This window comes from Mesocricetus auratus, unplaced genomic scaffold (assembly GCF_017639785.1).
Source record: "Mesocricetus auratus isolate SY011 unplaced genomic scaffold, BCM_Maur_2.0 Super-Scaffold_100025, whole genome shotgun sequence".
NCBI lineage: Eukaryota > Metazoa > Chordata > Mammalia > Rodentia > Cricetidae > Mesocricetus > Mesocricetus auratus.
In genome coordinates this window covers 19547475-19561247 of record NW_024429206.1, presented here as the reverse complement: position 1 = coordinate 19561247, position 13773 = coordinate 19547475, and the positions used below count along the sequence as shown (strand labels likewise).

Here is a 13773-nt window from a genome sequence, read left to right as displayed (position 1 = left end):
CTCAACGCAATTCAAACCAGCCCAAATTCCAAGCATGTTATCCTTTGGAGAGCCACCATTGGAGACTACAGTCTACACAAGAGAGACAGATACCAAGAAAAGTCACCTATTAAAAGAGCAAAACAGAGTTGGAGGACTGACATGGCCTCCTTCTAAGAGCAAAAATGGCCTGCCCAGCTGTGGCCTGGGGGGTGCATGCAGCCACTTGCAGCTGAGAATAGCCATGAGTGTGGAGCAATGCAAAATTGCAAAGATACTTAAAACGTTGTGAGATTCTTTTTTTGTAATTCAATAGCACAGGTCTCAAGCATGAATCGTGCAGGTAGTAATGTTTTACGGTGCCCAGAGGTTGGACATGCTTGGATCAGTTAGCAAAGCAAAGCCATGGGGAGACAAACAGATCAGAGGGACAGAACAGACTGCAATATAGACACCATCTGCTGACACCTGACAGGAACAAAGCCAAATTGGAAGAAACAAAGCCGCAGTGGAACAAATACATCTCTGCAACCATGGGGAAACCAGAGGGCCAGATGCAAAAATATCAATAAGTGAATCAGGACCTCATCCCTGTGCCCAAACTAATTCAAAGGGGGTGGTAGACAGAAACACCGAACACAGATCCACACAGCTTCCAGAATATAAAAGGAGGAGTCTAGAACGACCCTGGGCTTGATTCCGACTTTTAAGAAAAAGTGTGTTTGTTTTACTTTACGCACATGGGTGACGTTTTAGTTAGGGTTACTGCTGCTGCTGTAATGGAACACCATGGTCAAAGGAAGTTCAGGAGGAAAGGGTTTATTGTCTTACGCTTTCGGGTCACAGCTAAGCAACAAAGAAAGTGAAGGCAAGAACTCAAACAAGGCAGGAACCTGGACAGGAGCTGATGCAGAGGCCATGGAGGGTGCTGCTTACTGTCTTGCTCCTCATGGCTTGCTCAGCCTGCTTTCCTATAGAATCCAGGACCAACAGCCCAGAGATGGCACCACCCACAATGGGCTGGGCCCTCCCACATTTTCTCAATTGAGGCTCCCTCCTCTCTGATGGCTCTATCATGTGTCAAGTTGACATGAAACTAGCCAGTATGTATATCTGTGCACCACGTGCATGTAGAACCCATGGAAGCCAGAGAGGCTGTCCAAAGCCCCAGAACTGGACTCAGAGGCAGTCTTGAGCTACCAGGTGGGTGCTGGGAATTGAACCCAAGTCCTCTGGAAGAGCAGCAGGTACTCTCCAGCCCTTTGATGCTGCTTTTATCATCAATCAAAAGCATGATCCTGGATAGAAAACCTGAAAAGCTTGTCTCCATTAAAACTGAAAACTTCTGCTCTGAGATAGAATGAATGAAAAGGCCAGCCACGGGCTGGGGAAAATGCCTATAATGGACACTGTCACACAGAATGTGCCAAGAACCCTCAAAATCCATAGTGAGCAAGCAAATGCCTCACTTAAAGACAGGTAAAAGGTCAAAGTTCAGAACAGACTCCTCCCCAACAGAATGTATGACAGCAGGAATGGACCCTGGCATCCCTCAAAATAAATACACATTAGTGTGGTTGTCACCGACACACAGTGCTGGGCTGGGGTGCTGGGGGGAGTCAGTCATGGGCAGAGGTGGGAAGTCCCTGGGAGTCCTTTGTTGCTGCACCTAATTTCACTGTGAGTTGTTAAGTGCCTTGAAAACCAAAGAGTATTGAGAACAATGGTAAGGCCATGCCAGACTCGTGTTCACACACCAGGTCTGCAGAGACAAGGAAGAGGTTGAGTAGAACCCTGGTTTCACTGGGGACAGGGTGCCGAGGGGGCTGTATAGGAGGGCGGCTCCTAGGAGGATTCCTCCCCTCCCGGCTCCTGCCACTAATTGATGAAGCTGCGGGGTCTCCATTCTCTCTTGCTTCCAAGGGAAGTTGGAAGATCTGAATTCGGACATGAAATCACAACTGCGGGTCATAGCGCATTCAAAACATCGTTGACTACCTAAGCAGTCACAGGACAAAGGCCACCAAACCATCCAAGGGCTTGACCTGACATCGCATATATGACTTGATGGCTGTGGCCAACCTCCCGGCTCCGTCACAAGCCTCCTTAGGAAGCCTCTTGGTCCCTCCTCTCATCAGCGGGAAGACCAGCCCACAAAGGGCCCTATCTGTTTTGCAAGCCTTGTTGTAAGACATCCTCCTGGGGTTGACAAAGAAAGACCAAGGCAGCCCCTCTAAAGGACACACAGTGCCCCTGCCCACCGGTCACTCACTGTGGGCTGCCAGTAATCGAGTCAGGATTTCCTGCTGGGGATTGTGCAACACTTTAGGAATTTTGACTCTCTGAAGAACACTCGGATCCTAAGCAGGGCCAAAGCATTATTGCACTTGACTTTGAAAGTGAGAATAACAAAGCCCTCCAGTGGACAAATGAGGAGCAGAAGACAAGAGGATGTTTACAAGTCTCTCGGCACCTCCCCCCCCCGGGGGGGAAACAGCACGTGTTCAGTCTCAAAGAGCCTGCTAGGTGCCTGATGCTGCTCCACAGGCTCAAGGCCCATGGAGGGGGGGGGGGGGATGAGCTGTTACCTAGGAAACCCTGACCGCAAGCGGTCCTCACTGAGAGCCATCTCAGAGGTTCAGAAGGAGCCTCATGAAGCGGGAAGGCAAAAGTGTTTCGGGAGTGGGAAAGCATCCAGAAATTCAACGTCTTTTCTGGCTGCCTCATTTCCCGTCCTTACGGAGAAGGAGTTATGAATTCAGCTTCAGCACATCCAACACCCACAGGGCAAACCCAAGTCTCCCAGAATTCTGCAGCCTATTGTTCAAGGCTCCTCCAATCCGCCAACTGGCTGTCTCCCTGGGAAATAATAACTGTTACTCTTCGAATGTTACTATTGAAAACACTGAAGCACCAAGTGATGGACCCTGATACCAGGTCCATAAAGATACAAAGAAGACTTAGGACCTGGCCCAACTGCTTAGCAGTTAAGCTGTGTCGCCCCTTTCAAATGGGCCAGAAATGGACCCTGAGCTACTTCAAAGGCATTGCTTGCTTCTAGAGCTGTGGTTCTCAACTTTCCTAATGCTGCGACCCTTTAATACAGTTCCTCATGATGTGGTGGTCCCCAACCATAAAATTATTTCCGTTGCTATTTCATAACTGTAATCTTGCTAGCATTATGAATCATAATGCAAATCTCTGATATGCGACCCCCAAATGGTTGGGAACTGCTGTTCTAGAGGCTTAATATAGAGCAACAGGCCCCCCATCCCCCAACCCCCGCCTCTGACATGGCTGATTTCTGTCCAGGTCCTCCCTGCATGCCACATGAGACTCCTGGTCACCTTCCTCTTCTGGTATCTTGTACTATCCTCAGCGGCCCTGGCTTCAGGTGCCCTGAATCCAGCCCATCTAATGAACTACATCCCACAGAGCATCAGAGCTTCTCCACCTATGCTGAAACTCAGGCCCGTGGCACCCTGTCCCCTCCCACTGGTTCTAAAGGGGCATCCTTGGTCAAGACCACCCAGTACCCCAACCTGTCCTCCCGCCTTACTGCCTGCTCCCTGATTGGCAGCCTGCCTTCTCCAGGACTTTTTGTGCGTCTGAGAGCAGCTTCAAGGCCACATCGCTGAATAGTGTGGGGACAGGAGGATTAAGCTACGGTCTATCTTTGCCTCACAGCTTCCGTCCCAGCCAATGACTGGGCACATGCCATGTGACCTCCATTATGTGGAAAGCCAACCTCACACAACCACCGGGCAGCAGCAATTACACAGTGAGCTCCTAGTCAGGTTACCATCTGGGCTTTGACATTGGCATGAAGTCACCTTGTGACAGACGCCCTTTGTGTTCTCCTTGGCACCTTCCCAAGCTGCTGGCAGGAAGGAGCCCATCATCACCAAGGGGCACAGAGGCTCCAGTTGGTGCTACACTCACCTGGAGGGTTGAAGGTGGCCTTCCACGTCATGGAATTATCCCGCGTGTACAGCTCCACGGAGCCCTTTCCACCGCTAGAGCAGACTTTGAAACCATCAGAGATGACCTGTCCCCCATAAGCGTAGGAGGCTGGTCGAGGCTGCTCCCCTTGAGTCTTCCAGAAGAATGAAAATGTCACTCCTGAAGAGAGAAACACGTGACATCAAACGCCACAGCAATACCTGGTCAAGGCCAGGTATCTTCCCAAGGGTGGACCTGAGTCACCATCCCCTTTCAAATGGTACGAAGCCTTGCTCCCATTCCCAGAGTGCAGAACAGGAAACTGAGCTCGGTGGGTTAGTGACTGATGGAGGTCAGATACACATCTGTGCTGGCTGACTCTGAGTGTGCAAATGTGTGCAAGTGTGAGCCCCTTCACCAGAGTCTCCACTCCACCTACTCACCCAGATCTTGACAATGGTTTTACAAAGGAAGGAAACTGTTTCATTCATTCTAGTTACACACAGCATCTTTTAAAAGATTTACTGCCTCCGGAATGTCCTCCCACATCCCTAAATACACTTTTACGCTGTCGTTTTTTATGTCTGCCCGGTGTCACATCCTAAACAACCCCCTGCTTCTGAGTCATATGGTTTGCTTCAAAGTTTGGAAGGAACATTCCAAACAGAACTTGAAGCTAATTTTTTTTGACACATCTCAAATTGCATATATTTCAGAACATGTTCCCCAGGGGGTGTTCTTGTGAAAAGGGAAGCTGAGTTTTCAAAGTTCATAATGCCTTGGCTGCTGACTGCCTGTGGGTGAAGGTATGAGGCAGGCAGAGATAAGAGCAGCTACCTTGTTTTGCAAATGCCCGGTATGGGTATGTGTGATGGCTGGTTTTAATCATCAATTTGACACAGCCTAAAATCACCTACGGAAGGTAGAGTCTCAAGCAGAGGATTGTCTAGATCAGGTTGGTCTATGGACATGCCTGTGAAGGAGTGTCTTGTTTGTTTTCATTGGTGTGAGAAGATTCAGCCCACTATGGGCAACTCCATTCCCTAGGCTTGGGTCCTGGACTGTACAAGAGAAAGCTATCTGAGAAGAACACATGCATATATTCATTCTCTCTCTCTGCTCTTGACTGTGGATGTGCTGGGAGGGACAGTTCTATAAGTTCCTCCTGCTTTGACTTGCCTACATTGATTAATTATAACATGAAATTTTGAGCTAGAAGAAAAAGAACTTTCTCCCTTAAGTTGTTTTTGTCAGGGTAGTCTATCCTAATAAGTTTGGAGCCCAGATCCTATGCTGGAGTGAGAGTGGTACCCCACATGGACTATGTAAGTCCTTGCTACAAACATCACCATGAATGAGTCAGGTCACAGTGGATATGACCGTTGGTCCCCAGATGCACAGAGAATATAGCTGACCAGCCAGGCTGTGGATGGCCAAGGGTGTCTGGCATGCACACAGGCAGGGCTGGGCCCACCTTCACTCGGGTCCTTCAAGGCACAAACCTGATGGGAGGCCCCCATGGGTTACAGGCATCCCTGAGGTTACACTGCAGCTTCCCTGTTTCCAGTAATCTCTTACCAGGTGTCTACACCGTCTGTGTGTGTGTGTTTGTACATGCGTGTGCATGCTAAGCTGGTCACCTGCTGGGTTCTGTGTGTGAAAGACAGAAATAAAACAACTGTCTGGCTCCTCCCATCTGGCCAGAGACTTGAGAGAGACTCAGGGACTCTAGCCAATCTCCCCACAGGACTGATCATAATAGACAACCATGGATCAGGGTATAAGGGGGAGGAGGGGGAGAGGTGTGGGCATATCTGCCCTGGCCTTATTATATAAACGGCACCAAATTCACTTTAGCTGTTGTCAGCAAATTGAGGTCACCTACAGAAGCTTATAAGACTCTGGTGCGTACACTGGTGTCTCATTGCCAGCCATCTTTGGCGAAAGGCCTTATGGGTTCGTCTGTTAGATTCTTTTGAAGGTCTTGTGACAATAGTGCTGCCTGCTGCCTTCTAGTATCCAAGTCCCTATATGACTAACATGAGCACAGGGGATGTGGCACATGTTTTCCAGCCTTGGCTTGCAATTTCTCCATTATATTTTTTCTATCCAAGAGGAATCTAAAGGTTTTGAGTGCTCCCCCCCCCCAAAAAAAGATGAGTGAACAACAAATAACTTGGACTGACAGAGTTTGAATTGCCCTACTCGGCTTAGTCTTCATCATACAGGCGCTGAGGTGACATACAGAACCCGTAGAATGAATAATCGCTCTGTGTGGATGAAAAGTGAAAATCAGGAGATGGCTCAGTGGTTAAAGCATCTGCCAGGCAAGTGTGGCTTCTGGAACATGGATCTCTACAAATGCATGGCCATAGTAGCCTATCTATAATTCTAGCCTCAGAAGGCTGAAAGAGAGAGTGCCCAGAGCAAGCTGACAAGCAAGATAAACCATATCCAGAGGCTCTGGGTTTGATTAAGAAACTTGCCTCAGCAAATGAAATGGGAGAGCAGTTGAAGGAGATTCTTGGGTCTCCACATGCCCACACACATACATGTAAACATGCATACATACATACACAGGAAAATTACATAAAAGCCAGTCAAACGTGGTAGTGCAGGTCTGTATCTCAGGTGCTTGGAAGGCTGAGGCAGGAGGGTCATAAGCTCAAGGCTAGCCTGGGCTACAAAGTGTGTTCAAGACAGTCCTAGGCAGCTAAGAGAGATCCTGTCTCCCAATGAAAAGTAAAAAAACAGAGTGGAAGATTTAAATCAGTGGTAGAGCCCTTGCCTAGGGTGCTAGTCATGGATACACACACACACACACACACACACACACAGATAGATAGATAGAGGATATAGATAGATGAGAGAGAGAGAGAGAGAGAGAGAGAGAGAGAGAGAGAGAGAGAGAGAGAGAGAGAGAGAGAGAGAGAGAGAGATTGGCAGACACAGAGAGAAAGTTTTTTTGGCTTTTCTTTTTTTCCCATGGCTGTCCTAGAACTCACTATGTAGACAATACTAGCCTCACAGAGATCCACGTGCCTCTGCCTCCCAAGTGCTGGGATCACCATGCCTGGCTCAAAACTATGTTTTGTTGGGCTTTCTGTTTGTTTGCTCTGTTTTGTTGTTTTTTTAAGAACCTCCAAATACTAGAAGGGCCCCAGACCTCTCTGGGGCTCTGGGAGCTCCCGGTAGAATCCAGGTCTGGGGAGCATCCTTGGACTGCTGAGGAAAATAGTCCTGAGCGGTCTCTATCTAACACTGGGGTAGGATGATGGTGAGAGGAAGTTCAGAGGCTGAAAGATGTGGCTGAGGTCCAGGCCACCATGGCTGTGTAGGAGGGGATCTCTTCCTCCTGTCCTTCCTCCATCAGTCTCAGGTGTGTGCCCCCCCACCGCCTCCCTCCACCCCTGGTTCCCTGCCCCTTCCCCGCCCACCTCCCTGCACTCAGAAACATCCAGTTTCATATGGAAATGAACAAGGCACACTGTGGAATTTTTGTCATGAAATGTATCTCCAGCAGGTCTCGTGAAAGTCATTTCTCCCCACCCGCCCCCAAACTGTTGCTGCTTAAAAAGAAAAAAATTCCTTTCACTCAACTCGAAGCGCAAAATGATGCTGTCTCTGCCAAATGTGCCTCTCTGCCCAGGAAGAGAAATAAAAATAAAAAATTCAATGCGGTGTTAGGCAATAAGAATAAAAATTAAAAATTCAGTATAGTGCTGGACCGGGACAAGGAGAAAGTGGGTCGTGAACTCTGCCAGCCAAGCCGCTCGTTGTAGCTCAGTCAGCCTGAAAAGTAATGACTCCTGTCTGCCGGAAGCCCTCATTGAAAGATCAGTCTGCATCTCCACGGTCCGGAAAGATTCACAATGTGCCCACAAGAGCACCTGTCAAAAGCTCTGATCATCAACACAGAGAAGGAAGTCTGGGGGGGGGGGGGTGGGAATAAGCACAGCACAGCAGATTGGTTCCACAGTTTGCCGTTGCTGGGATCGGTAAATCCTAATCTCTCCGCAGGCCCTTGTCAGGGTTGTACTGAGTTGGACAGAAGAAGCATCAGCAAGGCGTCCAGACCAGCTGCGCCTGCTCAGTAAACACACCATGAGCGCTGCCTTGTGCTGAACACCGTAAGTGGCTCAGAGAACCAGCGGTGGTCCAGAGTCTGCCACAGTGCCCGAGACTGGGAAGGAGATGTGACAGAATTCCGCCGTCCATCACCACGTCCTCTGGAGGAGCACAGGGACAGATGGTCTGGGGCAGAGGCACTTGCCAAGCGAAGGGAGTGTGGAGCAGAGCCCCAGGTCTGCAGGTGGATCTCCAGATCCTCTGAGAGGCCCTTCCTACTCGCAGCTTCCCCACTTGGGTGCTGTGCGACGTGAAGAAGATGGGAACTGAAGGAATACAGACAGATGGCTCCCTGAGGCTGATGCTCTAGAAGAATGCTGGCCTAGCATGTAAGCTGGCTCCGAGCATGGAGCCCTGAGTTTGATCTCCAGAACTGCACAAAACCATGTGTGAGGTGAATTCCTATAATTCTTGTCTTGAAAGAAAGGGAAGTGGAGACAGGGAAGAGAGGAGGAGGAGGGAGAGGGAGAGGGAGAGGGAGAGAGAGAGAGAGAGAGAGAGAGAGAGAGAGAGAGAGAGAGAGAGAGGGAGAGAAATAGCCTGGTATGTTTTGATGTTGATGGCCATTTGAACTGGGGACTAGCTCAAGCTGGAGGTTAGCGAACTCCAAGACTCTAACACTTTGACCTTAAAATTATTCCAGTTTCTCATAAAGCTAAAAATAGGGCTACCCTGTGACCTAATTATACCACCTCTGGGCATATATTCATAGGACTCCATATCCTACCGCAGAGACATGGCTCCTCTGTGCACAATAGCCAGGAAATGGAGCCATCCTCGATGTCCATCAACTGCTGAATGGACAATGAAAAGGTTGTACCTTTACACAACTAAATTGTATTCCTCTGTAAAAAAAAAAGAATGAAATTTGCATGATAATGGGTGGAACAGGAAAATATTATAGTCAGTGAGGTCACCCCAGTGTAGAAAGACATAATGCCTCATGTCCTTCCTCATATGCAGATCCTAGCTTTGAATTTTTAGATTTGTGTGTTTAATTTTGGGTGTCTATAGAGAAGCCAGAAAGGACCCATGAGAAGGGGAGGGGAAGAGGCCTTAAGGTATAAGAGGATAGCTGAACATATGGGCTGTGAAAGCAGAGATGGGGAACACTAGGTGTTAAGGGGTTAATTAAGCAGGAATGGGGGCAGGGGGGCATGAGAAGGAGGATGAGATTGGGGGTGAATTAACCAAGACTAAAAATTTGTGAAAAATACTTGTGGAAAGTCCCTACTTCGTTATCTACTTAAAATACATAATTTTTGGAAGGGAATTTAAACAGAAGTGCCCTGCATAAGTCAGCAATGAGGCTATCAGAAGATACAAGTTCTTAAATGAAAATCTCAGCGCCAGGCATAGACACCTCCCTCCAAATTATTCATTGGTCAAAGAGGCCCCGGAGACCCCCCGAACACAGGCTCTCTCCATTGCTCTTGGTTTCCTACCATAGCTAGATGGTAAGATCGTATGGCTGAAGACATCACATACTTTGGTTGCAGGGCAGAGAGAAATCTAGTTAGGACTGACCTGGAAACTCATTTGCTAGCTAGCTTTCACAGTGCCGGGAGACATTATGCAGGCCACTGGGAAAGAAAAGTAATCGCTGATCTTATTCATTGCCGGACCCTGCATGATAAAATGCTGACCTGTCAGGCAAGATGTGCCCGCTGTTACAATAGTGGCATGACTGTTATTGGGTAACCAACAACCTTCTAACTGGACCTGAGTCCTGTTCCCAGGAAGGAAGTCATGCGTGGCACTGTAAACTTTGTCAACAGCATGTGGCTGAGGCAAAGACTTTAGTGGGAAACCTACTATTATTGCTTTGATAAACGGACATGTGATCAGACTGCCTTCTACATATTTTCCTTTAGATCCATGAACCAGGGTCCCTGTCAACCTTGGTCAGAGCAGCTTCTTTTTGCAGTGAGCTGTGGTTAGTGCGGAGATTCGTAACTGTTCAAAATGATGAGAATCTGTGACTATTGAGCGTTCATCCCTAAACAGGACATCCGTATCAACCAGCCCAAGGCGTGGGGACCATCACAGAAAAGGAGGCAGGAAGAATGTAAGAGCTGGAGGGTGGGAAGGAGGACTGTCTTCTGGACATGACACGGCTGTTGCCCTCACAAGCTCACAGCAGCTGTGGTCACTTATACAATGCCAAGTCAGTCAGCATTCCTGCAGGAACTGGGGAGGCGCTCATGAGGTCTCTCTCCTAGCTCAGGCGCTATTGACTCTTGGTGAGTACTGGAGAGGGAATCAGTTTTCTTCAGGGCTGTGGCCACTGGCAGGTTGCCCATGCTCGGGTGGGTGGCCCCACACCCATGCCCTTGCAGGCAGCACTAATTGGATGGATAGGTTGTGAAAAGGGGACAAGGATATGAAGCTGGCTTGGGTGGCAGAGGACAATGTCCCCAAAGGATTTGAATGTGGCCCGGACTCCAAGGGGAGAAGTGGGGTCTGCCTTCTCTTTGACACACCTGTCGTGAGCTCCAGCCGCAGGTCACAGGATGGAACAGGTTCAGCCACCATCCAACCACCCTCAGTGAACACATACGTGAACCCGGTTTGAGGGTTAACAGGCACACCCTGCTCTGCCAGGCCTGACCTGTCATCAACATCCCAGATCCAGAAATAACGCTGTGAGAACCACACCATCAATTTCCTTCCCACAAGTGCCGGGACCCATCCCAGCCTGAGTGACATCCATCTCAGCAGCTGTGTTTTAAAGTGGGATGCTCCTCATTCCTCTACAAATGTCAATGTTTTGATCTCCTGACTCTGGAGGGCAATGTCCTAACTGTCTGTCTCCAGGATCGGAGACCGAATTCAAGTGTTCCATCCCTTCCCCGCTCCATCTCTCCACCTTGCATCTGACATTTTCACACGCATTGCTGCTAATAAGAACTCTGTTCTCTTAGGCTATGGACATAATTCAGTAGTAAATGATGCTTACTGCACAAGCATAAGGAACGGAGTTCAGATGTCTAGAACCCACATTAAAAACAAACAAAAAAGTTAGGCATGGTAATGTTCACCTATAACCCAAATGCTGTGGTGAGAAATTTCAAGAGGATTGTTAGGGCTGCCAGCCTAGCTCTAGATCCAATGAGACAGATCCAAATGATAGAACAGGACACCCGGTGTCCTTCTCTGAACACACACATGCACACATGTGTACACATACACACACATATACACATATATACACATATACACATGCACACATACACACATGTATACATACACGCGTGCACGTATATACACACATGCACACATGCATATACACACAGACACACATGCACACACACTTGAACACACACACTCTATTACCATGTGTCATGAGCAGGGTATGGTACACCCCAGCCCCAACTCACCCTCAGGTCCACACTGGGCAGGGTTGCTGATACAGGACGACTTGTAGCTGCCATAGTAGAGGAATGTCACCCCCTTCTCCTCCTTGAGGTAAATACCTTTGTTGACCTTCCCTTCTACGATGTCTAAGAAAGGATACAGACATGTCAGTTACCCTACTGCCACCAGAAAACTAAACACACATGTCAGACTTACAAGCAACTTACAAATGAGTCCCCAGTGTTATCCTCCTTCATAATGCATTTATAATGTCACACATTATTCCCTGATAGTAATCGCATTCGCTAATATTTAATTATTGATAGAGTGTGAATGATTCATAGGTTTAAGTGTTAGGGAAAAAATCGCTACCCTTCTATTAATGTCAGGTCAGCACAACCTATATTTTAATGCAACAATATTGTAACTGGCATATTTGCCAACTGTTGAACCCTAAATGCCACTCATACTCCTGCTATTAGGGCCCCTCCCACTCCGCCTCACGCCGAGCTCTCTGAATGGGGTGCTTTCACTATTTAAGTGTGAGGTCACAGCTGCATCCTGACCCTCCTGGGTACTCACTGAAGCATCCCGGCCCTCCATATGTGCAGCCTCAGCGTTAGAGCCATGTCCAGACCCAGGAGGAGCCACGCCCCCGTTCGGAAAGTCCCTGAAGGGTCTGCCAACAACAATCCTGGAGAGCCACAAACTCCGGTCTCCAATTACAGCTCATTCAGCTATCTTGCTTTGTTTGTGCCGTGGTCGGTGTGTCCCACAGCAAAAGTAATGTGGTTGCTTTGTAGATAGTGAAGACTGTGGAATTACTGGTGACGGGCTCTTTCTATGCACCAGAATGAGCATGCCCAGAGACTGCCACAACCCTGTGTGGGAACAGGGAGGTTGACAGTGCATGTCCTTCTGGCTACTGGCCAAGTGTGCATTCAAGATCTGGGAATTCTACTCACATGTATCACTGGTAGGTGCAACACTCCCTGTCACGTGGACCTCCACGCGGGGGCCTCATTGTTTAAACTCTCTGGTTGCACTTATCCGGTCGGCTGCCGTGGGAGGGCTATATCTTACTTCACTAAATGGATAACTACCCACCAGACAACCAAGCCAGACTGCACAGGCCCAAAAACCAGACGGCTTACTTAGTAAAATCATTTAGAGATGCCAAACAGCCCACAGTGGAGAGCGAAATCAGATGATGTGCTAAGAAAAGAGAGAGGGGAGCACACACAATCCGAGCAGGCTTTCTACACCCATCGGATGCTCGCCACCATCACGGCTGTCCCCTCAGCTCTGAGCTCAAGGGTATCACGGGCTCTGGGTTAACTGACAATTGTGGGCGTGTCTTCTAAAATGGCTCCTAAAGAGTTTTCCGAATGCAGCTGCGGAAACGCTGATGAGATGCTTGCGAGACCGGATTTTGAATGAATTTTAAAATCAACTTGCAGTTTCCATGAACCAGGCAGGGTTACCCTCCCCCAGGCCCTCCCCCACAAAGAACACAATATTGGATTCAAAACTCGAATTTCTTCCAAGCACGGTGGTGTCCAGCTGGGATCCTAGCACTGGGGATGCAGGAAGAGCGTGAGTTCAAGTTCATCCTTGGATACACAGAGAACCTGAGGCCAGCCTGAGCCACATATACCCTGTCTCCAAAAAGGAAAACAAAATCCATTTTCAGTGTTTAGGAGACATCTGGGCCGTGTAGGTTTTCGCTCCTGAGGTTAAGTGACTTATTCAAATGAGCCTGGCAAAGTGGAAGAACCTTCATCCTCCCAGACGTGGCTGCCGGGGAGGCCTCCTAGGCCAGAAGCTGATGTGGCTTTCCCTGATGCCCTGGCTCTGTCTTGATGCCCATCACTTGTACCTGGCCACCCACTCCTTTACCAGCCAAGTGAGTCCTACAGAGCCAGAGGAGACTGGTCGTCAACGTCACTGGGCTCCAAATTTGACAGGACCAAGCACGGATGCTCACCTACAGTCGCAGAGAAGTTGGAGTAGGCAGAATCATTGGTAAAGACAAAGGTAGCATTGTGGGAAGGAGGCACAGTGAGGTTGTGGGTTCGCAACGCTGGGTGAAATGACAAAAGAGAAGACAACACATGAGTGACAAGAGACATAAATGGCACATCTCTCACCCCGGCACACGGGAGAAGGGCTCCTCCTTCCCGCCTCCCCCTCTGCCCACAGGTTTCTTCAGCAGACTCCACAGCCGGCTCCAATGGCCCCCTGAGCTGAGTCACTGCTGACCTTGGCCACAATCTAACAGATAATCGTGTCAGTTTGCTGACTCCCCCCCCCACCCCCGTGGATGCGTAGCTGAGAGATGTAGAGCCATTTATGAAGCAGTGTGGT

The 13773-nt window shown here is 48.9% G+C and overlaps 1 protein-coding gene across 2 annotated transcripts in view; it reads right to left on the bottom strand.

Moving 5' to 3' along the window:
* Adgrd1 (adhesion G protein-coupled receptor D1) overlaps positions 1–13773 on the bottom strand; it is a 109546-nt gene that overhangs the window by 82725 nt on the left and 13048 nt on the right. The window contains exons 4-6 of one of the 2 annotated variants that reach the window (XM_021233321.2): positions 13394–13489; positions 11430–11552; positions 3922–4101 (exon numbers count right to left, since the gene is read on the bottom strand). In XM_021233321.2, coding sequence (XP_021088980.1) covers positions 3922–4101; positions 11430–11552; positions 13394–13489 — 399 coding nt within the window. The remainder of the gene's footprint in view (positions 1–3921; positions 4102–11429; positions 11553–13393; positions 13490–13773) is intronic. The other variant, XM_005080588.4, reaches the window with a different exon arrangement.